General features: G+C 57.8%; 3 protein-coding genes across 21 annotated transcripts; 1 reads left to right on the top strand and 2 right to left on the bottom strand.

Annotated features, from left to right (window-relative positions):
• Window positions 1–244: 244 nt before the first annotated feature.
• Window positions 245–8,532, bottom strand: KCNK4 (potassium two pore domain channel subfamily K member 4). Of its 12 annotated transcripts, none has more exons than XM_077862206.1 (7): window positions 8,375–8,532; window positions 6,292–6,405; window positions 2,944–3,067; window positions 2,657–2,817; window positions 2,269–2,455; window positions 1,600–1,739; window positions 245–899 (listed from the first exon to the last, which is right to left on the bottom strand). In XM_077862206.1, the coding sequence occupies exons 1-7, from the start codon at window positions 8,384–8,386 to the stop codon at window positions 516–518; spliced, it is 1,122 nt and encodes a 373-aa protein (XP_077718332.1). In that variant the 5' UTR covers window positions 8,387–8,532; the 3' UTR covers window positions 245–515. The 12 variants fall into 12 exon arrangements, with proteins under 12 accessions (XP_077718332.1, XP_077718326.1, XP_077718325.1 ...); XM_077862200.1 differs by lacking the exon at window positions 2,944–3,067 and adding an exon at window positions 7,948–8,170 and having other exon boundaries at window positions 6,292–6,557; window positions 8,375–8,513; XM_077862199.1 differs by lacking the exon at window positions 2,944–3,067 and adding an exon at window positions 7,948–8,278 and having other exon boundaries at window positions 6,292–6,557; window positions 8,375–8,512.
• Window positions 8,533–9,968: 1,436 nt separating this feature from the next.
• GPR137 (G protein-coupled receptor 137) lies at window positions 9,969–14,596 on the bottom strand. 4 transcript variants are annotated; one of them, XM_077862215.1, is made up of 8 exons: window positions 14,021–14,596; window positions 12,536–13,209; window positions 12,403–12,452; window positions 11,489–11,507; window positions 11,221–11,370; window positions 10,958–11,086; window positions 10,738–10,856; window positions 9,969–10,422 (listed from the first exon to the last, which is right to left on the bottom strand). In XM_077862215.1, exons 2-8 carry the CDS (start codon window positions 12,890–12,892, stop codon window positions 10,263–10,265), a joined length of 984 nt encoding a protein of 327 aa, XP_077718341.1. In that variant the 5' UTR covers window positions 12,893–13,209; window positions 14,021–14,596; the 3' UTR covers window positions 9,969–10,262. The 4 variants fall into 4 exon arrangements, with proteins under 4 accessions (XP_077718341.1, XP_077718337.1, XP_077718338.1 ...); XM_077862211.1 differs by having other exon boundaries at window positions 11,489–11,714; window positions 14,021–14,595; XM_077862212.1 differs by having other exon boundaries at window positions 11,489–11,714; window positions 12,536–12,907; window positions 14,021–14,595.
• Window positions 13,980–24,684, top strand: BAD (BCL2 associated agonist of cell death). 5 transcript variants are annotated; one of them, XM_077862221.1, is made up of 4 exons: window positions 13,980–14,577; window positions 15,029–15,223; window positions 23,412–23,602; window positions 24,152–24,684. In XM_077862221.1, exons 2-4 carry the CDS (start codon window positions 15,037–15,039, stop codon window positions 24,275–24,277), a joined length of 504 nt encoding a protein of 167 aa, XP_077718347.1. In that variant the 5' UTR covers window positions 13,980–14,577; window positions 15,029–15,036; the 3' UTR covers window positions 24,278–24,684. The 5 variants fall into 5 exon arrangements, with proteins under 5 accessions (XP_077718347.1, XP_077718345.1, XP_077718349.1 ...); XM_077862219.1 differs by lacking the exon at window positions 13,980–14,577 and adding an exon at window positions 14,621–14,764; XM_077862223.1 differs by lacking the exon at window positions 13,980–14,577 and adding an exon at window positions 14,789–14,811.
• Window positions 24,685–25,103: the final 419 nt, after the last annotated feature.

Raw genomic sequence — 25,103 nt, 5'->3', positions numbered from 1 at the left:
TCCGCCCCACCCCGCCTCCCCGAGTCCGTGCTGAGGTCGCAGACTCGCCGCCCACCTTGGCACGTTCCTATTCCCGACCCTGCCTGGTAGCCTCCGGCAGAGACAGGGGCCCAAGCCGTGGGGAGTGGGGGAGGTGGGGGGCTCGGCTCGGGGGTCACACGAGGCCGGGATTGTCCCGGAGGTGGCCCGAGCCGACGCAAGCACTCCCACAGCCCCTCGCGTCCCCGGAGCGCGCACGCCCGCAGCGGTGCAAACTGTTTTTCGTTTATTGATGCAGGCTTTTGAGGCACAGTCGTGAGGTGTGGGGGACGGGCCCAGCCGAACAGCGAGACAGAAAGCCATGGGGTCTGCAAACGGATGAAGTGAGGAGAGGGCCGGGGCGGGGAGTGGCAACCCGCAGCCTCCTCCCCAGGCCTCGGTGCGGTCCCGAGGCCTCTTTGGTCAAACAAACAGAGCATGCCGGGGAGAGCGCGAGAGCCGAGCCCTTGGAGAGGCCCAGGCCGGGGGTCCCGCCCCTACACCGGTCCGCCTTTCTCCCGCGGCCGCACGGGCTTCCGGGGAGGGTTGGGGGGGCGGCGGCGGCCCCGTGGCGCGCGGGGCAGCGCGCAGCCGCGCTCGCTCTGCGTGTCGGAGGACTCGTCGATGAAGGCCAGGTTCTCGCTGGGGTAATCCAGCGCGGAGGCCGAGGGCGGGGTGGACGGGGAGGACGGCGAGGGCGGCTCGGCCTTCACGGGGAGCGGGGACGGGGGCCTGCCGGCGGGCGGCGCCGAGCGCGGCGGTGGAGGCAGGAACGGCCGCTCCTTCTCCAGCGGCGGTGGCGCCGTGGGCCCGACTCGCTGGGTCACCCGCGCCGTCACCGTGCCGGTCCAGCTGGCGGCCTGCGCTGTGAGGCCGCCCATCTGCGCGGGGAGTAAAGGCAGCCCTCGGCCGCGGGTCCTCGACCGCCTCTGCAACCCCGGGAACCTGCCCGTTCGCCAGTCGGACACGGACCCCTCTCGTCCCCCTGCTCCTCCAGTCTCAGACCGCCAGGGCGGGGGGAAAGGCTCATCACCCAGCTACACAGTCTCCTCTCCTCCATCCGCTCCTCTCCAGGAGCTTCTCTAGAAAGCCCCAGTTTTATGTCAGCTACCCTTCCGGTGCCCCCTAGAGACCTTTGCGCCTCTATCGAACTAGCTCCTCGGGCTGGAGCGCCCAGTAGGGTGACACAACACAGGTCGCCCAGTTAAATGTGACTTTCAGATAAAGGACAAATAAAATTTTAATTTTAATATATGCGTGTCTCTCTCGGGGCAACATTTGGGACTTACTTACACTAACATATTATCTATAATTTATCTGAAAGTCACATTTAACTGGGCTTCCTGTTTTTTTGTTTTTTTTCCAAATCTCACAACCCTATTCATGGGAGCAGAGATGGAGTCATCTGCAACCGGTCCAAGTTTAACCCTTTGCTCCTGGACCGGATGCACGTTGCAGGGGTACTCGGTCCCTGCCTTGAGAGGCCCACACTCTGGAAGGGAGGTGGACTGATCAACCCGCCGTTAGGGTACAATGCATCAGTGCACAGCACAAGAGCAGCACCGACCCAGGGGCGCCTACCTCTGCCCGAGTGCGGCGGGACACTACTCGCAGCCAGTTCCCGATGGTGGTGAGTACAGAGGCGAAGTAGGCCAGGCCGAGCAGGATCCAGAACCACACCAGCGGCTGGTAGGCTGCATTGCCCTGGTTGGGGCTGGCGCCTGGGATACCACCGGGGAGGCCAGAAGAATGTTGATTGTGGGGCAAACTTTAAGCCTGTGAGCTGCTGGTTCATGGCCCCTCTTCCCAGCTCAGTGAGAGGATCTGCCTCCCCAGGGCAATCAGTGAGTATGTGCTAGAGTGTGTGAATGCATGCAAGACAAGTGTGCATTACCTAAAGATGTGCCACATAATAATATGCAAGTGAGTGTGCTCACACCTCCAAATGTGAGCATATGGAAGGGGTGCACATATATAAGAATGTGATGTGTGAGGGGTGCACTTAATATATGTGTGCACATGCATGGGGTGCAGACATGCAAGAATGTAAGAGCAAATGAGGTGTTGCAACCGTGCAAAAACGCAAAGGTGCATTCCAAAGGTGCATTCCGTGAGTGCAGGTAGGGATTGGACCCAGCGCCTGTGAGCGCACACACACCACAAGGAATTTGGAGGAAGAAGCAAGAGTGCAGGGCCCCAGGGCATGAATAAAGTGGAGAGGGAAGTGCAGCACAAGAAAGGTGGCCTCACCGGCCACATAGTCCCCGAAGCCCACCGTGGTGAGCGTCACTACGACGAAGTAGATGGCCTCCAGCTTGCTCCAGCCCTCCACGTAGCAGAACACGAACGTGGGCGTGAGAACAAAGAGCAGGCAGCCGATGAGCAGGAAGAGCACCGCGGATAGTATTCGCACCAGCTCCGGTGGCACATGCCACTTCTGCAGGGAGGAGCAATGGGCAGGACCCGAGGAGTCGCCAAAACCTCCAGGCACACGCCCCACACCCCCTCCTCCGGAAGCCTGTGCGCCAGGCTCCCGCGGCCGAGACGCCCGGAGGCCGGCGCTCACGTGCGGGGCGGGGACGTAGGGAAGGGTAACCCAAGCTCAGCGCAAGGGCGCGCAGGGCGAGGAGCAGCTCACCAGGAAGATGGCTTCGATGTGACCGATGCCACGGCGCAGAGAGGAGCCCAGCCGGTCCCCGACCCCTGCCAGCAGGATCCCGAACAGCGGGATCCCCACCAGCGCATAAAAGATGCAGAAGAGGCGCCCAGCATCCGTGCGCAGGGCCGCGTTGCCGTAGCCTGGGCAGAGGGGCCGTGCAGGAGGTCTAGGGGTTGCCTGGCACCCACTTCCTCCCTTTGCACCTTCCCCCAGGAGAAAACCCAGCGGCCCCTTGCCCCCCTCCCATGCCCAGTCCCCTCCCCCACCGATGGTGGTGATGATGGTGCCTGAGAAAAAGAAGGCGCTGCCCAGGTCCCAGGCTGAGTGGTTGTTGTTACTGGTTGAGTTGGTATCAGGGTTCGCACCCCCTCCCAGGGCATCAGCCACCTCCTGCAGGACAAGGCGCAGAAGGAGGAACCTCAGTCCCTCCTTACTGTCCTGGCCAAGCCCCCGGCCCACCAGTCTCCAGAGAGGTGTCCTCCATCCCCTCCCCACTCTCCCCTTCCCTCCCGTCTTCCCCCTCAGAGTAGACACTGCAAAATCCGGTGGCTCAGTTGTGTTTGACCTCCACATTATTTCAGAAATATTTTAATTGGGGTGCCTGGGTGGCTTAGTCGGTAAATCAAGGGACTCTTGATTTGGTTCAGCTCATGATCTCAGGGTCCTGAAACTGAGCCCCCTTGGGGGGGTTCACACTCTGCAGGGGGTCTGCTTAGGATTCTCTCTCTCCCCTCCCTCTGCCCCTTCCCCCCACCCCTCTCCTCCTGCATGCTGGAGTGCACCTGTGGTTTGTGCTAGAGCTCCTGTGGTGCGTGCTAGAGTGCTCCTTTGCGTGTGCTAAAGCACTCTTTCTCTAAATAAGTGAATACATTCATGCATAAATAAATCTTAAGAAAAAACAGAAAGATTTTAGTTATCTGCCCCTTCATTTCACACAAAAGATTTCAAATTTACGGAGCTCAGGAGCACAGACCTGGACCACTGGGTTCAAATGTCCATGCAGTGTGACCCCAGGCAAGTTGACTCTGTGCCTGATGATACTAGTGTCTATCTCAGACAGTTATGAAGAGTTAAAGCACTCACGCCAAAATAAGCCCTGTGCATTTGTTAAATTAGTCCCAAGTAGTGATCATGCCATGATTTTCAGCTTTCCACAGACCCCACCACTCCCACCGCCCCTAGGGAAGCTGAGTTTGAGCAACTTGCCTTAGAAAATCTGATGGAAGTTAGGGACCCTTTCTCCAGGAAGCTTCATATAGCATCAAATTTTGTCCCCAATATTTGAAGGTTCATGGACACACAAACCCCCGCCCACCCTACTGAAATCCAAGCCAAACCCTGTGCTACGTAGTAGGTGCTCAGTAAATAAGATTAAATTAATGAGATGGCTGTGTATCTGCCCCTCTTGCCACCTTGCAGGTCTCTTTGAGACAGAGTCTGCGTTTTGAGAGTGTCTGCCTTAAGGGACAGAGGTCAGAGCATAATGGGGGACCAGGGGAGGCAGAGGGGCCCTTCCCCCAAGAGCACAGAGCCAAGGCACAAAGGCAGTGGGAGAGCTCAAAAACCACATTCTTCCTCTCTGACTGCAATCCTCATTAGCAAGACCCATTCCAAATTAATCTTCCTAAAAGTGACTGCTCTAAATCCTCCACAGCTCCCTTCTGTAGCAGCATAGAGTCCACACTCCCAGCGCAGCATTTCAGCTCCTTCTCAATCTAGTCCTCACCTTCCTTTCCCCAGCCTTCTTTCCTGGGGCCCCCATGTGAAACCCAAGTTGCAGTGACTTTACCCCCAGATTTTCTGAGATGATACCATTTCCTGTAATCACAATTTTTAAATGAAGCCAAGAAGTGAAATGTATGATTTAAAGTGATTTAATTTTATTTTGCAAGACTTTCCCAATAAATTCACTACTTAGGGGGAAAAAATCCTTTGTCATCCTGTGTGTTCTAATTTTTGCTTCGAATGACTAGGCATCTGCTAAATCCGAGTTCTGCAAAACACTCTGAGCTTTCCAACTTCCACGCCTTTGCCCATGCTGTTCCTCTGCTGGCAGGTCTGTTGCAAACCAATCACACATCTCTAAGTTCTACAGGGCTCACCTGCCTCATTTCAATCACCAGCTCCTCTCAAAGGTCCCTGGCATCTCCCTCCTTGCCCCCAGCACCTTGCTCAGGGGCCAGCATATAACAGGTGTTTAACAAAGAAGGAAGCAAGGAAAGCTCCCTTTCCACTGAATCTTACAGTGGTCTCTCCATGGATCTGTCTCCCCTCATCCCAGAGTGACATTCTCTAGGGTAGAGCCTGCATCTGGTCCACCCCTCTACCAATTTCCCTGCTCACCTACGGTGTATAGCACAGCACCTAGCACACAGTAGGTGCACACTTGCTGCATGACTGCCTAATTGTGGAAGAGAAAGCAGCTGTCGCCCACACTTGTAATTTCTGCCCTTCCTTTTCTTCTTTTTTTATCCAGGACAAAAGCATTTACATCGTGAAAATAAAATAGGTCAGATTCCCTTCCTCCCTCTGCCCTGTGGTCTGGCCAGACACATTCTCCTCCCCAGGCCTCTCTGAGCCTCAGTGGGCATTCTGGAAGTGTCAGAGACAACATCAAGTCACCTGTGTCCTGGCCCCACCCCACCCTCATCTCTGCTCCTGGCCCTGCCACCTTGGGAAGGGGGGGCGGGGGGGGGGGGGGACACTGAGGCCTCCCTGCCGTGATGGCTCCTCCCTCCAAAAGAACAGGCAAGGAAAGGGGTACTCTTCAATAAAGTAATAAACATTAATTTATTAAAGTTACTCCTTAGGGATTTTATATGAGAGTTACTCAGAAATCACAGAAAGCAACTAAGGTGCTTTTCTGATAGTACCCCCAGAAGGCTGAAGCCCAGCACTTTCTTTAGTCACTGAACCAAAGCTGAACCGGTTCCTCACTTGCCCTTCCTCTAGCCTCCTTATCATAAGCATGTGTCCTGGGGAGAAGGGGTGCTTAACTTGGTATCCATGGTGGCAAGTTTAGGGGATCCTGGAACTCTCTGAATGTGTCCTCTGACAGCCTCTGAAACCACTGGGAGGGATATAGCTATAAGAGCATTTTCCAATGGGGTAGAGGACTGTTCACAACGTTCTTGGGCATCTCCAAGTCCTCTGTGATTCCAAAGAAGTAGAGAAGCCAATGTAGGGTTGCCAAAATATTTGCATGGGACATATTTATTTTTTAAGTTTTTAGTGGCTAAAATTCACAATTATCCGGGTGCTCTGGATTTCATCCGGCAACCCAGAACCAATGAGTTAGGCCTGTGAAAATGTAACATATCTCATGTGCTCCGGACATTTATTCATTTCCTCCTTCACTTGTTCCTTCACTCAACCACCATCACAACTGAAGGAGACAATCCAATGCCGGGAGAGGCAAGGTGGACAAGTGTTCCCATGGCCACCATATTGAAAACACAGAGACCTGGATTCCAGCCTCTGCCCTGTACCCCTCAGCCATACTCTGCCCTCAAGGCGGGGGGTGGGGGGGTGGCGGTCTGGGCCCCCCCTGGCATGCAACTACATTTCAGGGGGTCACAGGCAAGTGCTGAAGGGGCTCCCACCCACCCACACACCTTGATGAAGCTCCCCAGGTCCTGGTCGCTCACACACGGATGGGCCCTCAGGAACTTTTCTCGGACCTCCCCCAGCTCCCTCTGGGCCTGCTGCTCGTGGGGCTGCTCCAGGGCCTGGAACACCAGGGCACCAGACACCAAGTAGAGTAGGACCAGCGCCAGCAGTGCCAGGAGTGTGGTGCTGCGCATGGCGCGCCCAGGGGCCCGGCCAATCCCTCCGCCTGCCTGGGGAGGCCGGGCAGGGGGCTCCTGGGGAGCAGCGGTCACTGTGGACAGAACCAGGAATGCGGGGGTCAGTAACTTGGCCTCCTCCCCCCTACACCCTCCTCCTCCAAACCCCACGCATCCAGAGGTCCTGGAGCCCCCAGCACTAACTGCCGGGGAGTGTCCTCTCTTCGCATCCCTCTGCCAGGACACATCCCGTCCCCCTCCCTGTCCTCCCCCTTACCTCCGCTGCCCGGCCCTCAGCCCCTGTCCGAGGACTCCAGGACTCGAGATGCGAGGAGGGCCCGGGAAGGGAAAGGAAGGAGAGTGGAGCGGGGAAGAGAGCCCGAGCCAGCCAAGGGACAGGCGGGCGAGCGAGACCGCGCCGGGCCTGGCAGGGGCGTGAGGAACCCGCTTCGGAGCAGGAGGCGGAGGGGGCGAGGAGGCGCGAAGGGGCAGCGGGAGGAGAGGCTGGACCGCGCAGGGCGGGGACGGGGATGGCGGGTCCCGGCTCCTCCACCGCGGCTGCCGCAGCATCTTCGCGCTTCTCTCGCCATCGCGCCTCTTCTCCGCTCCGCCGCGACCCGCGGGGGGCCGGGCGCGTAGCCTCCGGGGTCTCCCGGCGCCCCGCAGGGCTTTCGAGGAACCCAGGGGCTGGTCCCGTGGCTGCGCTGGGGCGAGGCCGGGCGGGGGGCAGGGAGTGTGCCGCGTTCCGGGAAGGAGCCGCGCGGGAGCGATCAGGGCCAGACCCGGGCAGCATCCTCCCGGACGGATGTCGGCCCCCGGGACAGCGGGCGGCGGCGCCCACGCGCACACACGCGGGCACAAAGGCCCGGGCGCCCACGCTCCGCCCTGCGGCTCGCTCCTGCCCCGCTGCCCAGGCTGCACGCACACGCTCCACCTGCGCACTCCCCGGGCTCACGGGCACGCCCGGACCCTCGGGGGCGTGCGCGCCGCCCGAGGCACCCCGAAGGTCCGCGCGCACGTGTGCACACACTCCCGCACACACACCGCACACCCGCCGTCCGCTCCCACGGCCTCCCGAGGCTTCCACGCTGACGCCGGGAGCGTGCGGGCGCAGGATGCGCGGCCGCTCGCCTCCCGGAGGCGCCCACGCGCGCCCCCTGCGCACCCCTCGGTGCCGGGGAGTCCCGCCAGCGCCCCGCACTCCTTCCCACGCAGGCCCCGCACTCACTGTCGGCTCTGCTGCGGCTGCGGCTGCGGCTGCGGCTGCGGCTGCGGCCCAGGCACCCGCGCGGCCTCGCCGGTGCCGGCTGGGCCGCGGAGGCGGCGGCGGCGGCGGCGGCGGCAGGGGCGGAGCGGGCGGCAGCCGGAGCTGGGACCCCCCCCCGCCTCCAGAAGCCCCCCTCCTCCGAAGCTTAACCCCTCCCGCGCCGCGCCTCCCTCCGTGCCGCGCCCTCGCCGCCGGCGCCGTGCCCCGCGGCCCCTTACCTGCGGCCGCCCAGCCCCCCAATTCCGTCCGGTCTCGGCAGGTGGGGGGCAGAGGAGCCCGAGGCGGGTCGCCGCCGGGTCCGGCCTGGAGTCTCAGCCCCGAGTCCTGCTTCTGCCCCGCCGGCCGGCCAGCGTGGCCAGCGGCGCGGCCCCGGCCAGGACATCTGCCGGCTCACCTCCCCGGTCAGGCGCCGCGCTAATCTCCCGGCATCTCCCAGGTCCACTACGGATCGGAAGAACCCTCCACTCGGCGTCCCTGGGGACAGCCTGGCCCTTGGGCTCAGCCCTCCTGAGGGAGTCGGCCCCGCGGGACAAAGGGGTGGGCGAGCCGCTGAAACAACCCGGAATCGGCTGTGGTAGGGTGGGGTCCCAGTTCTGGAAAGTCATGGCCCCCTGCCCCCACCCCTGCCCATCCCTTGGTCCCCACCTCCGTAGCCATCCCGACGTGGAGCTAGTGCCAGCAGCCAGCACTCCCCCACAGCCTGAACAACTAGGGCTCAGGCAGGCCTTGGCACTGCTCTCCTCTGTGTTCCCACTTGCTTCTTCAAACCCTGCTCTCTCCCCCAAATCCTCTTGCCCGGGGTCTTCAGCTCGGACAGTGGGTGGTTTTAAGCCTGGGCTCGAAGTCTGACCACCCCCTACCAGTAGAGGGCGTCGACGTGATACCAGGCTCTCCGGAGCCTCCCAGTTCCTACTTACAGAAAAGGGATGATTATCACCTGAGTGCTGCTCTGAGCATTAAGGAGGTAAGTATTTGTAAATGCTCAAAACAGAAGCTGGCACACACAATAAAGCGCCTTACAAATTTTCCTTTCGGGATCCCTGGGTGGCGCGGCGGTTTAGCGTCTGCCTTTGGCCCAGGGCGTGATCCTGGACACCCAGGATCGAATCCCACGTCAGGCTCCTGGTGCATGGAGCCTGCTTCTCCCTCTGCCCCTCTCTCTCTCTCTCTGTGTGACTATCATAAATAAAAAAAACAAATTTTCCTTTTAACAAAAAGTGACTGTTTGGCTTCAAGCTCATTCTCAGTCTCAGGTGACCTCTCCAGAAGCCCCGAAGGCTGGGTTCCCAGATCATTCCAAGTGAAAAGTTTCAAGACAGGATTAGTGCTAGGCTGCAGAAGCTTCTAGGAGCTGTGATGACCAGGTATGTGGACAGGAGAGAGATCCTCTGATAGATGACTCCCAGCCACAAGACAGATGTCAGATCTGACAAGGCTGTGGCACTGCCCCAAAGAAGGCAGTGACGTGGCATCAGGGGCAGTAGAGAAGGGCCCCCAGGGGCACCTGGGTGGCTCAGTTGGTTAAGTGTCTGCCTTCCGCTCAGGTCACAATCCCAAGATCCTGGGATCAAGCCCTACATGGGGCTACTTGCTCAGTGGGGAGCCTGCCTTTCCCTCTCCCTCTGCAACCCCCCTGCTTGTGCTCACTTGCTCTCTCCTCTGTTAAATAAAAATCTTAGAGAAAGAGACTGGGGGGGAGAGAAGGGGCCCCCAGGCAGACTATACGGGGCAGCCTAACTATCTGGCCAAATCCACACCTGGTAGGGAGGTGGGGATACTCAATCACAGGCCACTTCCTCCACAGCCCTAGACTAACCCCTGGCCTGGAATGCCAGGTTGGGAAAGATGACAGGGAAACAGGGTTTCCAGAAATCCCAATCCAGCAAGGGTTAACAGGCATATGAGATGCATAATCACAGTGTCACTGGGGATTATCCCGGATATCCCGGATTATCCCGAGGGGATACAAGGCTCCCTGACCTGGAGATCATGACATCTGCAGGTTTTGAGGAGAGAGTAGAAATTTTTCAAGCAAGAAGTGGACTGGAGTGGGAACACTCTTCTGGCTTCCTTTGCCATCAGACTGCAGGCTCCTCCCTCTCCCTGCCCACCAATCTTGGTCGGGTAAGTGACCCCAACCCAGCCCAGCTGCTCCTTTGGAGGGCCTGGGTCTGATCGGTCTTCAGCCGTGTAAGCAATGACATAAGGAACAAAAAGCAGACAAATGACAGTGAACAGATGAGGGGTACAGACACTGTTTATTGAGTGGCAGGTGCAGGAGAGGTAGCTGGCTCCAGTGTAGAAGCAGAGGCGGCAGGTCATGCCAAGGTGCTGTGGGCATCTGGCAGCCAGAGCCATGTTCCCTTGTGGGGATAGCACAAGCTCACTACGACAGGAGGAGCAAGGAGCCGGCCAGGGGAAGAGGTGGCCACAGTCTCCCGTGATCCTGGGCAAGAAGCGGCAGGTGAACTTGGCACGGGGCCTGGGTTGGGAGGACTGGGGTCTGGGTGTTCTAGGGGAGAAGGGAGGGGGATCACGTCTGTGGGGTGGAGTAGAGACTGTGGTGGTGGCCACCTGGTCCCAGCACCTGGGAGAAGAGCAGCGGAGTGGTCCGTGTCTGGCTGCTCCCGCACCAGCCTGGCTCCCGCCCGATGGCGCCATACCAGCTGCCAGAGCCTAGGCTGCCTGACATGCTGCAGGCAGAGAAACAAGGGTCAGTCCCTAGGCAGTGACCAGGGCCACATTCACAGGAGTTGGGAGAGGGAGGGAGGTTCAGAACAGGGTCCAGGACCCCAGCTTTCCAGCACCCAGGAGTTGAGTCCTCTACACTGTGGCAAACTGATCTTGCGGTTGAAACCAGAGGGTACCTCACCTAGTACAGACGGGAAACTTGGGCATGGCAGTGGCAGGGTCAAGGGGGAAAGTTGGCAGACCAGGCTCTAGATCCCCATGGCTCAACAGAGCAAGCTGGGAGCCAGGAGGATCTGACTCAGGGCCAGGGTTCCTACCTGGTGCTTTCGCTGTGACCATGCTCCCAGGAGCAGCCCTCGTCCTCACAATGCCCAGCCCGGTCAAAGAAGTAGGAACGGGAACCAAAGACCTGCCCATTGAGGATGCGACTGGTGCTCTGGGAGAAAAAGCCACCATCATGCTCTCTGCTGCCCCACAGCCCTGCCAGACCCCAGCCCAAGGGATTCCCAGCATCCACCCCTCTCCGCTGGCCCTCACCAGGTCCTGTGGGGGCCGGTGGACCCGGAAAAAGCCCACCAGCAGGGTGGTGGGCAGCAGCTCCCACACAAAGAGGATGAGACCAAACACCAGGTAGCCTTTGTTCCCCAAATCATTCACCAGGTCCGCCTGTGGGAAGGCAGGGGTTTGTGTCAATCCACAACTGCGCCAGAGGGGCACCCAGACAGAGCCAAGGCCAAGTGGAGGCCAAGAGGCCAAGAGCCACAGCTCCAAAGGAGGTAGCCAATGTGCTGAATGCCCACCTGGTCAGAGACGTTGTACCAGTCATAATCGAAAGCATCCAGCCGGCTCCGGGGGGCCAAGGCCAGGGCTGCCAGGTTGTAGCAGGCCCGGCTGGCATACAGCAGGACCATGGCACCACCCATCGCAGCTGCCTGGCACACACTGGTTCCCTGGCACAGATGACAATGGGGACCCTCAGGGCAGGAAGGCTCCAGCTTCCTCTCTGCCCTGAAGACCACTGCCCAAAGACCCCAAAGGACAACCGGGTATCAGGGCTTTTGGCCCTACCTTGGCCTCCAGGTAGATGCTGGTGGAGGGTGCACGCCGGGCAACAAGGCAGAGGCAGGCAGCAAGAGAGAGGGCGCAGATAACAAAGAGGGAGTCGCTCACCAGGACTCGCACCAGCAGGAGGGCCCAGGGCTGTGCCCGGCGCCGGCGAGACAGCACAGCACACAGCACATTCACCAGCAGAAAGAGCAGCGAGGCCCCCACGAAGGCCCCTCGGACAGCCAGCCTACAGCCCACAGCACAGTCAGCCCCAGACAACCATCCCTGGCACTCCCTGACCACCCAAACTCCCCCAGGAGACTCCAGTGTCAATCAGAACCAATCCAGACCAAATCAGTCTGAACCCCAGCCCTCCAGGTTTGCAGACAGGCAGGCCCATACGGGATAGCTGTGGTGCAGTGGACAGAGCACAGGACTGAGAGAAACCTGGGTTTAAGTAGGCCCTGGCGCTGCCTCCTACCATATCTATGACCTTGCACGTGAGGCTTTTACCTTGCTGGGTCTCAGTTTCTTCATCTCTCAGATGGGGATAACAACACTGAAAGACGTTATACAAATGACAAGTTTATTGCCGCTCAAGGTCAGCCAGCAGTGCAGTCTGGGGCTTCCCAGGGCTGGGGCCTCCAGCTCTTCATCCATCATGGATGACCCTGGGGGCCTTTTCCTTCACACTTAGCATAGCTATTTCTCTCAATGCTGCCCTTCACGGATGCAGTGCCTTTGCTGAGCCGTGTGTACCACGTGCCTAACTTTCATGGTTCTTTCTTTTCTTTTTTTTTTTTTCATGGTTCTTTCAAAAACATTTGCTAAGTTGTCCTCGCCCTGGCACTACACAGGGTGGGGGCAAGAAACGGACACAAGGCTGTTCCCTGCCCCTGGCCTGAGGGATATGCCCACGTGTCCCTTGTACTTACAAGCCTCGGCTCATCTCCGGCCGGCGCTTCGCCTTGGCCTTGAACACAACCTGGGAGCAGAGATGCCCATCATTCCTTTGGGCCTTTGGGGCTTCCCACCCCACAGCCCACCCCCACCCATTACCATGGTTACCTGGGCAAAGTAGAGGTTCATAAGTGTCAGTGTGAAGAACTGCAGGCAGACAGGGCAGCAGTAGAGAAGCCAAAAGGGCAGGGGTCCCAGACGGTTGGCTCGGGGGGTATCTCGGAAGTAGAAGGAGAAGAGGGTGGTGCGCAAGGCAGCCCAGAGCAGACAGAGTGCCAGGAACACGGTCTGATAGCTGAGACGCTTGTGTCCATATAGGAGCACCAGCCAGAGCTGGGCATAGACCGAGAAGAAGAGCAGGGCATACAGAGTGGTGTAGGCCGCAGTCAGCCCCAGGGTCACAGCAGGAGGCAGCGCAGGCACCAGCCCAGCAGCAGGCACCAGGCCAGACAGGTTACTCTCCATGTCAGGAAGGGAGGCCTGAATCCCAGAGAAAGAGACGGAGAGGCTGGCTGGGGGCCAGGAAAATAAATACGGAGGGGTGGGAGTTGCAGGGTGCAGCGACAGAGATGAGGAGCTCAGGAGGAAAGAAGTTGCAGCTGGCAGGCCCTTCCCCCTCAACGGAGAGACCCTCCCCTTGCAGAGAGGCACAGGCAGCCTGCCTGGGCCCTGGGCCCCGCACTCTGAGGCGTGGAAGGAGTGCCCCTCTAGGGCAGAGGCGGGAAGTGGGCAGGGTCTCCTCCCTGGGCCAGCCCCAGAGCCGGGGTGGGGGCGTGCAGAGCCTGAAAGACAGGGGTCCCTGGCCTTAGCCGTTGGAGTCGATCGGGCCGGAGGGGGAGAGCCGGCAGATACCCTTCGACTGAAGGCAGTGGTCGCTGCGGGGGGCGCTCAACGCCCAGCTCTCCTCCTCCCCAAACTGGGGGGGGGTCTCTGTTCCCCCCAATAATCCGGGTTGGGGATGGCCTCTGCCCTCCGTCCTCGGAATTCCGGACGCTGCCCCTCCCCACCCCCCGCTGCATCCACTCTCCAGCCTCGGGGGGCGGGAGGAGGCCGACGCCGGGTCCTCCGTACGCCGCCGCGGGAGCCGGCTCTGGTCGCTGGGACCCGGGGCTAGGGCTCCTCAGCTCCCCGGCTCCCGCTGCTCCGCCCCCTCTTGCGCCTGCGCCTGCGCGGGCGGCGTCCGCTACGCTTATTGCGCAGAGTCTGGCCCCACCAGCTCCGCAGCTTCGCGCCGGAGCCGTGCGAGAGTTGGCGCAAGGTGCGCTGCCGGCGGGCGCCAGGGGTTACTGGAGGCAGGCGGAGGCCGAGACGCCCGGGCTGAACCGCATCCGGGTGGGCTGTGCCCGCGGCCACCTGCCCCCGTTCGTTTGCGGGGCCGCCAGTTCCCATGCTTCTCTTCCCTATCCCCAAATTGAGATCGCGCCGCCCGGCGGAGGGGCGGCGACAACCTCCCCGCACCGGCTTCCGAAGGAAACTTCCGCCCGCAGCCAAGATGGCCCCCGGGCCCCGCCCCCTGGGCTTCGCCCGCAGGGCCCCGCAGTCCCGGGGAGGCACGGCCGCCCCACGCCCCGGCCCGCTGCGGTTCCCGCTCACCTGGCCGGCCTTGTGCCTGCGCGAAGCCCCCTTAAGTCCTACGGCCACCCTCAGCGGGGCCCCCTCTCCCGCGCCGGGACAGCCATCCTGCCGGGGAGGAGGCTTCCTCGCTTATCTCGAGCGCTCCTGAGCCGGCGCGCGGAGTAGTGCGCCCGAGGCGTGCGGCGCGAGGTTTCCACTGTGGGGAGGAGGGAGCGGGACTTCCCGACCCGACTCCCCCGTCCACACGGAGCAGTGACAGCAGCAACACCTGCATCCGACGGCTGAGCTTCAGCTGAAGCTTTGCAAAGTGCTTTCACCCACAGTAATCGCCACTCGGTTTACAGAGTTCACTGGCCTCCAAGGGAGATGTCATCATCCCCATTTTACAGGAGTGGAGACTAAGGCCCAAAGGGGCTGAAGGGCTTGTCAGCAGAAGCTGGTCTCCAGGTTCCAAGAGGAGACCCCAGAGAATCCCTCATCTGCTCCCGCGCAGGACCCAGGCACAAGGAAGTCAGGAACCGAGCGGCGGGGAGAAGAGGAAGGGACCCGGGACGACGGCAGTGGGCTGGGCGCAGGTCCGCCGCGGGGGCGGGGTCTGGGCCAGGGGCGGCCACGCCCCCTGGCCCGCCTTAGTGACGTGTCACCAGCTGATTGGGCCCTCTCGGTGACAGTTCCCGTTACCCAGGCAACTAGGGCCGGACTCCCCTCAGTACTAGAGGGAGGCGGCAGGCCCGGGTCAGGGGCCTCGAGATCGGGCTTGGGGTAAGACTTGTGTGCCGTCACCGAGGACAGGTTGGGCCAGGGCCTAGGTAGGGACCTGGAACCGCTTCACAGCTCCGGGGCTCCACAAGAGGAGATTTAGGTAGACAGGCTGAGCGACCTGCCCAGCTAGCCTCAGTGGACAAACGGGGGCCCGGGAGGCAGAGTGAACCTGGGGTTCTAAGGTGGGCATCTGCTGCCCTCTCCCTTCACTAGCCACCATTTACCCCAGCTGTGCCCTAACTACCTGCTGTCTTGCCCCCACAGCCCAGAGCATGTTCCAGATCCCAGAGTTTGAGCCCAGTGAGCAAGAAGACTCCAGCCCTGCAAATAGGGGCTTGGGCCCCAGCCCCACAGGGGACCGGCCCCCAAGCCCTGGCAAGCACCAGCAGACGGCCCCAGGCCTCCTAGGGGAAGCTGGTCACCAGCAGGGGCAGCCAGCCAGCCGCAAACACCATGGAGGTAGGTACCTGCCTGGCCACCTTGCCCTGCCCCAACAGCTCCCTGCATCCTAGCTGCATCCCCACTCGCTGGCCTTGAGTAAGTCCCTAACCTCTCTGCACCTCAGTTTCCTCTTCTGTAAACCAGAGCAATTAATCACCACCATTGTAGGGCTGTTGGGATGATTAGTAGAACTATATAGGAAGCAATTATAGGGCCCGTGTGTAGTAAATGCTCAAAGAACGTAGCTGTTAGCATAGGACCAGAACACAAATCACCTAGAGACAACCAGTCAGCCAGAAAGGGGAAATGACTTGCCTAAGGTCACACTTGGTTGGCATTACCTTTGGTAGGAACCAGGGCTGGAAGACTCCAAGGTGCCCTGCCCCCGGCTTTGCACCTTCCCTGAAATTGGACCTTAGCCCCAGGTATGTATTTTCCTGCCCTGTGGCACACACCCATACTGGGACTATCCTTGCCAGTTGCCAGGGGTAAATGACTCCAAGGATAGCCCTTCCAGGAAGCGGGCCTGTCCACATCCACTGAGGGAACCCAGTGCTAAGATGGAAGGATGGGCACAGAGTGTGGTGGCCATTTCTCACCAGTGCCCACCTCCCCAGTGCCCAACACAGGTTTGGGCGCCTGGAACCACCATAGAGGTCTGGTGTGAACAAAACTTGTATCCCTGACCTCCTGAAGTCTGAATGACCCCATCCATCCCCACCTTCAGGAATAGGAAGGCTTACCGGGTCTTCCTCCCCAGCCCCCCCCAGCCCCCCCAGCCCCCCCCCCCACTTTGTCAGACTGAACTCCAGATTTTCTTTACCTCCTTTAACATCCAGATCTTTGCACTTGCTGTTTTTCTGCTCACTACAGGTTTCTACCCCCCACCTCCCTGTTCCTCTTCATCCTCCATATCAAGTGCTTAGTTTGTGCCACATGCTGTCCCAGCTGCCAGGGGTACACCAGTGAACAAAAAAGATAAAAGCCCTTGCCCTTGTGGTGCCTACATTCTAGTTAAGTGAGAGAGTGAGAAGAGACAAGCCATAAACAAACAAATGCCATAATGTGTTAGAAGATGACAGGCGTTGGGTGGCAGTGCCAGAAACATTGACTTTCTCTTTGAAATCCAGAGTATTGGGAGCTGGAGGAGACTCTAACGGGTGGTCAGGGTCAGCCTTGGCAGGAAGCAATATTACAGCAAAGCTTGGAAGGGGTGAGGGGTGAGCCCCGTCCATATCATTGGAAAAAGACAGATCCTGGCCTAGGGAAGGGCAAATGCAAAGGCCCTGAGGGGCGGACACGGTCTAGGCCCCTGGGGGGAGGAGAGTTTGGAAGTGGAGGGAGGGATAGATGGGAGGGGGGAGGAGCCCCTGGGCAGGGCCTGGAAGGCCAGTGTCAGGGTGTTGGCTTTCACTCTGAGTGGAAACACATGGGACAGCTTTGAGCAGAGGCAAGGGTGGTCTGATTTGGGGTCAAGAGAATCACCAGGGCCCCAGAGTTAAGACTAGTCTGCAATGGGCAAAAGCAGCCATGGGGCTGCAGGAGAGGCAGCCCCAAGAGTCCCAGTGAGGAAGGATGGTGGCTTGCACCTGGTGGTGGCAGTGGGGTTGGTAAATAGCTGGACTCTGGGTTTATTTTGAAGGTAGAACTGGCAGGATCTGCCAACGAACTGGATGTTGGGGGCAGGGGTGGAAAAGACAGGAGCCAGGGATGGCTGCAAGGAATCTGGCCTGGGCACCTGAAGGACGGAACTATGGCAGAACTGTTTGGGCCAGGGCAGGTGAGAGGTGCCTTTTGGGCAGCCAGATGGAGGTTTCTAGTAGGCATAGGTCCAGGTGGGATTTATACACATGGGAGTTTTCAATCACTGAGGTAATGTTCTCTGAGGCCCGGGGAGCCAGCATAGACAGGCCAGCAGCAGAGGAAGAGGCAGCATTGAGGACTGAGAAAGAATTAGCAGGATTGGAGGGAAACCAGGAGCAGGCAGGGCCTGGGCAGCAAGGGGGAATAGTCTGGCTGGAGGGGGACTGGGAGCAGAGCCCTGGAACCACCAAGACGGGGCTGTTGCAGTTTGGGTGGGGAGGTTGAGGGAAGGCTGAGCTCAGTTCAGTGGGGAGGGATGACAGGAAGAGAAGTGGAGGCAGAAAGGAGAGCCCAATCTTGGCAGCTGTGTTCCAGAAAAGGGAGCAGAGAAATGGGCAGCACCTGAAGGCCCAAGGAGGCTCCAGGAAGGGTTGTTTAATTTTTTTTTTAAAGATTGTATTCATTTATTCATGAGAGACACAGAGAGAGAGGCAGAGACATAGGCAGAGGGAAAAGCAGGGAGCCCGATGTGGAACTGGATCCCGGGACTCAAGGATCACGCCCTGAGCCAAAGGCAGATACTCAACCGCTGAAACAACGAGATGTCCTGAGTTGTTTAATTTTTAATTTTTTTTTTTAATTTTAGAAGGGAGAAAGAAAACAGCCCGTCTATAAGCTGATGGGAGTAATCCAGGAGCCAGGAAACTACCCAATGAGGCAGGAGAGAAGGGAGACTAGCTAGAGAGATGTCTTTGAGTAGGGGAGGGGTCTGGTGCCTGGGGAGGGCTAGCTCAGCTAAACGCCGGAAGGTGGACATAGCTGCGTGGTCTTGGGTAGATACTTTATGGGAAGTAGTAGAAGTTTCTCTTGTGGGTGCTTCCGGGTTCTCCAGGAGAGGGTTGAAGGAGAAAGGATCAGGTTTGAAGTAGTCGAGCATCCCCAAACATAGAGCATGTGAAGTGTACTGGGCAATGTCAAGGGTGCAACTGGGTTTTATGGTCTTTCTTTTCTTTCTTTTTTTCTTTTCTTTTCTTTTCTTTTCTTTTTTTTTCTTTCTTTCATTTCACTTTATCTGTTCATGAGAGACAGAGAGAGAGAGGCAGAGGGAAAAGCAGGCTCCTTGGAGGGTGGGACTGGATTCCCCAAACGGGATCATGCCCTGAGCCAAAGGCAGATGCTCCACTGCTGAGCCACCCAGGCATCCCTATGGCCATGAATTTCAGTGGTGGCTGCATGGTTGTGCTTTTCTCCAGCCACACTGGCTACCAGGGGCCTGTGGGGGCCAGCAGGGAGTTAGAGTTTAACCAGAGCTGTGCCTGTCTCAGCCTAGCTGGGAAGAGGTGCCTGCAAGGGAGGGAATGGTTGGTGTGGGGTGTCAGTTTGCTCTGGAACATCTGGCATCAATAGAGTGGGCTACCAAGGCAGGGAGCCAGCCAGGTAGGGGTGTAAGGCTTGGGATAGAATTACCGAAGGTTCTGTCCCTGCAACTGAGAGTGAGGGCAGGACTAGAGAAGGCAGGGCAAGGAAGGAGAGGTTGGGAAGGGGAAGGACCACTTGGGTCCTGTGAATGAATGAGGATATGTGGTGATGGAGAGAGCAGCAGGGATTGGATGGAAGAAGTTCCTGCACCAGGGGGTGTGTGGCCTGGATAAGGACCGAGGAGGAGGGAGTGAGAATAGTCTGAAGCAGTGATAAGGACACCTCCCCTAGCTCCAGACCCTTCAATGAGGAGGGCTGCAAGGAAAAGAAAGTGCGAAGACAGCACAGGTGTTCTTAAACTTTGTTTTCAATACCTAAAAAGCAAGTGATTTTCCCATAAAAATCAACAAGTGCAAATGGCCTGCCAGAGCCACAAAGCCACTGCCCCCTCCAGACGGGCAGAGTCCTGTCACACTTCATACCCCCTGGCCCCTGGGTCTTGTGGGCCTGGACTGTCAGCATCCCCAGGGCAGAGACTGAGCTACCTTCTGTGCTGTGACAGGCCCTGCACATAGCCCAGTGCCAGGGACAGGCAGGTATATGGTGAGCTGTGTGTGTGGATGGATGGTAGAGAGGGAAGGAGGAATGCCCAGTAGGTGAGGCCACAGGGTTCAAACACCACACTACCCTCTATTAGCAGTTTGAGCTTGAGCAGGCTAGTTAACTCTGTCTGCGTCAGTTTTCTTATCTGTAAAATGAGAATAGAACTAGTTCTCCCTTCTAGGTTGTAGGGAGGATCTGATCAATTAATATAGGAAAAATGTTGGGATCCCTGGGTGGCACAGTGGTTTGGTGCCTGCCTTTGGCCCAGGGCGCGATCCTGGAGACCCAGGATCGAACCCCACGTCGGGCTCCTGGTGCATGGAGCCTGCTTCTCCCTCTGCCTCTGCCTCTCTCTCTCTCTCTGTGTGTGACTATAAATAAATAAAAATTTAAAAAAAATAAATGTTTAAAAAAAATAGGAAAAATGCTTAGAAACAGTGCCTGGTCCAGAGGAATCTCTCTTCTTACTATTACTGTGATTGTTGCTGTTATTGTTACTATGAGTTGGCCTAGGCTCTGAGCAGAGTTGAGGACTGCCATTCTTTCAATGGAGGTAGACGTGAATAACCTATGCCCTCCTGATGATGGACAAGTAAAGTATAAGTTAGAACCAGAAGATAAAGGCCTTGAAAGACACACTAAGGAGTTTGGACTTCACCTCCTCGGCAATTGGGAGCCACTGAAGGTTTTAGGAAGGGGACAGACACAGTTGGGTTTAGAGCAGGGGTTGGCAAACCATAGCCACAGCTAAATCCCTATTTTTTTTTCAGCCCATGAGCTAAGAATGGTTTTGACAGGGCAGCCCCGGTGGCTTAGTGGTTAGTGCCGCCATCAGCCCGGGGTGTGATCCTGGAGACCCGGGATCAAGTCCTGCATCGGGCTCCCCACATGGAGACATGGAGCCTGCTTCTCCTTCTGCCTGTGTCTCTGCCTCTCTCTCTGTGGGTCTCTCATGAATAAGTAAAATCTTAAAAAAAAAAAAAAAAAAAAAAGAATGGTTTTAACATTTTTAAAATTTTAGTGGAATATAGCAACACAGTTAATTATATATTGTTTATGGCTTCTTTCAAGCTATGACCAGCAAAGAGTAGGGCACTTTTAAAAGCTCAGTTTACACAAATGATTGTCATTTTGATGATGGCTCGGTTGGCATTGCTAAATCCATGGCTTTGGTGAAAATACCCTACCCTACCCCATTTGATAGGCTCCTGATAGAGTGGGCACTCACCAAAGGCCCAGAGGTGCCTTCCCCCAGACTGCACCCCCAAGGTGGTCCAAGGTGTTGCTGTTGGGAACCTGGGGCATGAGCATTAAGCACACAGACCCTAGAGCCAACCTGGCTGGGTTTGGATCCCAGCTCTGCCACTTACTGGCTGTGTGACATTGGGGAAGGTACTTACCCTCTCTGTGCCTTAGTTTTCTCCTATAAAATGGGGACAGTGAGGAACCTTTCTCATGGGGTGTGATGGAGATGTAATGAATTGATTCAGTTGAAGCACTTTGAACTTGACATGGCAAGTATTCTTCTGCTGGTTCTGATTCCTAGGCAAGGAGGTGGTACCCAGACCAAGTGGCCACCTGCAAGTCACTCATTTTCTGACTCTTGGACCTTGTGTCTGTCAAGTGTGGTGGTTGTGTGCCTTATTAAAAACTAGTAAAGGAGAATAGCTGACATTCCTCGAGCACTTAAGTGGCCAGGAGGGTGTGCCAGCTGCAGGACCTCTGGCAATTCCTAACCTCTAGGTGCCTCCATTTCTTCATCTGTAATATAGGGAGAACTTAGCAGCTACCTCACTGGGAAGCTGGGAGGCTTCGGGATGTAAAAGCGGCAGAACCTGGTGCTCTCCTTGTCTCATCTGTTCTTGGATGTCCTGGGAGATAGGAACTGCCCCCATTTCATAGAGGAAGATACCGAGGCCCCAAAAGGTTGGGAGAGGGCCCAAGGTGGGGCACCTGGGGGTCTCAGTCAGTTGAGGGTCTACCTTCAGTTCAGGTCATGATCCCAGGATCCTGCTTTTAGTATATGTGCTGCCGAAGTGAGCACGATCCCAGGGTCCTGGGATAGAGCCCCACATCGGGCTCCTTGCTCAGCAGGGAGTCTGCTTCCCTCTCTCCCTCTGCTCTTCTCAGTCACCTCCATGCTCCCCTCTCTCTTAAATAATTTTTTTTAAATCCTAAAAAAAAAAAAAAAAAAAAGAGGAAGAAAATGGCCCAAGGTCACAGAAATCTGGTTGAGGTGGGACCCTTGCGTCTGCCCACACCCTCACCCTCCATAGAATTGGAAAGTGCTCTGTAGATGGGCCTGTTCTTATCAGGGGTCTTTCTATTCCTGACTCTCAGGCAGTATCCCCAATCCTGATTTCTGAGTTAGCTGCCTGTTCTCCACTTCCACCTCACTTCTCAAAGGCTGTATGGTGTTCCTTCCTGACATCAGGCCTGGACTTGGGTGAAGCTCAGAACAGCCAGGAGCTCTGACCACTCTCTTAATCTAGACCTTTCTGAATCGAGTACTCTCTTCACATCTTAGCTTTCTTTTTTCTTTTTTTATTTCTTTTTTTTAAATTTTTATTTATTTATGATAGTCACACATGGTGGGGGAGAGAGAGAGAGAGAGAGAGAGAGAGAGAGGCAGAGACATAGGCAGAGGGAGAAGCAGGCTCCATGCACCGGGAGCCCGACGTGGGATTCGATCCCGGGTCTCCAGGATCGCGCCCTGGGCCAAAGGCAGGCGCCAAACCGCTGCACCACCCAGGGATCCCCACATCTTAGCTTTCTTAGCCACGGATCTTTCTTAGCCCCTGAAAGTGACCTGTAGGGCTTTGTGTAAGGTCCTTTGGGAGAGAATGAGACACTTGTCCCCTGGCCTCAGAGCCTGGCCTAAATCCAACTTCCTCCAAAATGCCTTCCCTGACAGATGGGCTTTGCCAGGGACCCCCAGCATGTTGCCGTGTATTTGTTCCATGCTGTCAGTCTGTCTGTCTTTTTTAAGATTGTATTTATTGTATTCATGAGCGTTACACAGAGAGAGAGAGGCAGAGACACAGGCAGAGGGAGAAGTAGGCTCCCTGCAAGGAACCTGATGTAGGACTCGATCCTGGGACTCCGGGATCACACCCTGAACCAAAGGCAGGTGCTCAGCTGCTGAGCCCATGCTGTGTTTCACGCTGTTATGTAGCTCTGGGTTCTTGCTCCTGGGAGTGGTTCTAGGTCTTTGTTGGTCTGGATTTGGGGGTGGGATTGGCAGGAGTGGAAGGATGGCACACAGTACAGAGGTCAGAACACAGGAGAGGTGACTGTGAATGACAACTTATCATGTACTTTCAACTCTCAGAGCACTTTCACATACTTCATGTGACCTCTACACAGCCACTGGTAGTAGGGGATAGGTCTCTCCCCACACAGAGGTGAGCACACTGGTTCAGAGTTGAAGGGTGGTAGCTCAATGGCTAATTACTGGACTCGGGAGTCCAAGAAACTTCTAGGGAGTTCCAGCCTGAGAGCTTCACATTGTGTGACCTTGGACAAGTCTCATTTCTCTAAGTCTCTGTCTTATCGTCTATAAAATGGAGGCAATATTAGTACTCCTTAAGATGGTTAGGAGCATAATGAGGTAATTCCGAGGGCTGGCACATAGTAAGTGCTCCATAATCATTACCTTAAAAAGTCAACAGACAGGGGCACCTGGGTGACTTAAAGTGTCACCTTTGGCTCCGATCATGTTCCCAGGGTCCTGGGATAGGGCCACATTGGGTTCTCTGCTTAACAGGGAGCCTGCTTCTCGCTCTCCCTGTTGCTCCCCCTGCTTGTGTTCTCTGTCAAATAAGTAAATAAAATATTAAGGGAAAAAAAAATTAATAGACCCTTCCAGACTCAATCTCCAAAGTGGGTGTTCTGGGAGGTACAGACATGCTGCAGACAGGTGCTTGTTCTCCAGGGGCCCAAGGTCTCCCTAGGCCACAACAGTGAAATAGATGGGCCCCCCGCAGATCACTTGCCCAGCTAAGAGTTCAGCCCTGCCTGGGGCCAGAGACCTCATCCAGGGAGTGCCCCGGGGCCCTGTGGTGTTGCACTGATAATTATACTACTTATGGCCTTATTTTGTGGCAGGCACAGAGGCAGGTCATTTGATACTCTAAGGGCCTGGCCCACTGTTGGGGCTCAATTAAGATTTGTGGGATTACTGAGAAGTTAATTCGAATCTTCACAAAAGCCCCAGGAGCTTCCCTCGCTTTACATATGAAGGAACTGAACTGGGGCTCCAGGTACCCCTGAAGGTACTGTGCACACAGAGCCATCAGCGAGAGGGAGCTGCCCGGAGGGCTTTGGCAAGGCTGGGGGCGCAAAGGAGTAGAGACTCATGTCGCCCCCGTCCCCCGTGCAGGCGCTGGGGCTGAGACCCGGAGTCGCCACAGCTCGTTCCCCGCGGGGACCGACGAGGATGAAGGAATGGAGGAAGAAGAGCTCAGCCCTTTCCGGGGGCGCTCGAGCTCAGCGCCCCCCAACCTCTGCGCGGCACGGCGCTACGGCCGCGAGCTCCGCAGGATGAGCGACGAGTTCCAGGGCTCCTTCAAGGTGAGCGCCGGCCCCCAAAGCATGTCGGGAACTGTAGTTCCGGGGCCGCTCCTCTCCGTCGGCCCTGACCCTGAGTCCCAGGGCCTGCCGGTATCTGTAGTCCACACCGTGCGTCAGAACGTTAAAGGTCCCGAGTTCCCCAAATCCTCGCGGCGCGGAGCGCGCTGGCATTTGTGCTCCCGGGCAGTCCCTTTCAGATATCCGGGTTCTTTGGCTTCAACAACTTCAGAATTCCTCAGTTCTTGGACTGCCGTCCCGGCTTCCAGAGGCTAGGTCTCGGGCTCTTCCGGGGTCCTGGCGTTCTCTCCCCGCGCCCCTGGCACAGTGTGTCTGGGACCTAATCAGTCCCGTTCCTAAGGGCCCAAATGATCCTTCGAGGCTCCTCAAGTGGACAGGAGGCCCCTCGGTGCAGGGCATGCTGGGAGCTACGGTCTTTAGGTCGGCCGGCCGGCGTCTCACTTAGCGGCGGGATCCCGGAGGAGGAGGGCTCCGACTCGCGCTGCCAGAACAAGCTAACTCATTTAACCCTTTCCTCCTCCCACCCCGAAGGGACTTCCTCGCCCGAAGAGCGCGGGGACAGCGACGCAGATGCGACAAAGCCCCAGCTGGACGCGCGTCATCCAGTCCTGGTGGGATCGGAACTTGGGGAGAGGAGGCTCCGCCCCGTCCCAGTGACCCGTCCCGCGTCCCGAAACTCTCCCCTTCTCTCGGCGCCGCCGGCGGCCATCTTGGGTGTGGGCGGAAGTCTTTCCCGCAGGCTCGATGTAAGAAAGAGGTTCAGTTCTTTCCTTCTCGAAGGAGGCGATCTGACCCAAAGCCGATCCCCTTCCGGTGTGCACCAGGAGCACGGAGGGGTTTGGCCCCGTCGGAAGTTTTGAAGTTTACGCGCCCTTGGCGGCCGGAAGTGGCCCCGTGCCCCCGCCCCGGCCCCCGCCCCGGCCCCCGCCCGGGCTGCCCCGAGCGTCTGCGCCAAGTTGCGGGGCAGGAAAACCCTAACTTCTCCAGAACCCTTTCCTCCGCGGCGTCGCTGCGGGCTGTCACTCGCAACGAAATGTGCTAATAAAGCCCGCGTTTGTGCCGCCGAGGCTCCTCTCTCTGTCGCCTGGGGCCTCGCAACCCTGAGAGCGTCCTCGCTTTACACGTGAGGGAAACCGAGGCTCCTTCTGAGCGGCTTCTCCTGGAACCGAGCCCGGGGAGGGGTCGGGGCGGCGAGCAGAGTGGCTGCTCGGCCTCCGGAAAGGGAAAGCGGCGCGGCGCGGGGCCGCGGGGCCCCAGGGCCTTATCTCATGTGGTAATTGGGACCTGCAGGCCGGCCGGCCGGAATTCCGCGCTCGGCAAACCGTGCCGCGGCCCCCCAGGGAGGGTCAGTTGTTCCTATTTGGGTCACTCCTTCCAAACAGCTACTGTGTGGCCGGCCTGGGGCCAGCTCTATTCAGGGAGCTGGCAGGACTTGCAGGGGGCGGGGCGGGGGGGGAGGCTGGGCCCTGGGCTGGGACTGGAC

The sequence above is a fragment of the Canis aureus genome, chromosome 21 (genome assembly GCF_053574225.1).
Source record: "Canis aureus isolate CA01 chromosome 21, VMU_Caureus_v.1.0, whole genome shotgun sequence".
Taxonomy (NCBI): domain Eukaryota; kingdom Metazoa; phylum Chordata; class Mammalia; order Carnivora; family Canidae; genus Canis; species Canis aureus.
This window is presented reverse-complemented; position numbering and strand designations above follow the sequence as displayed.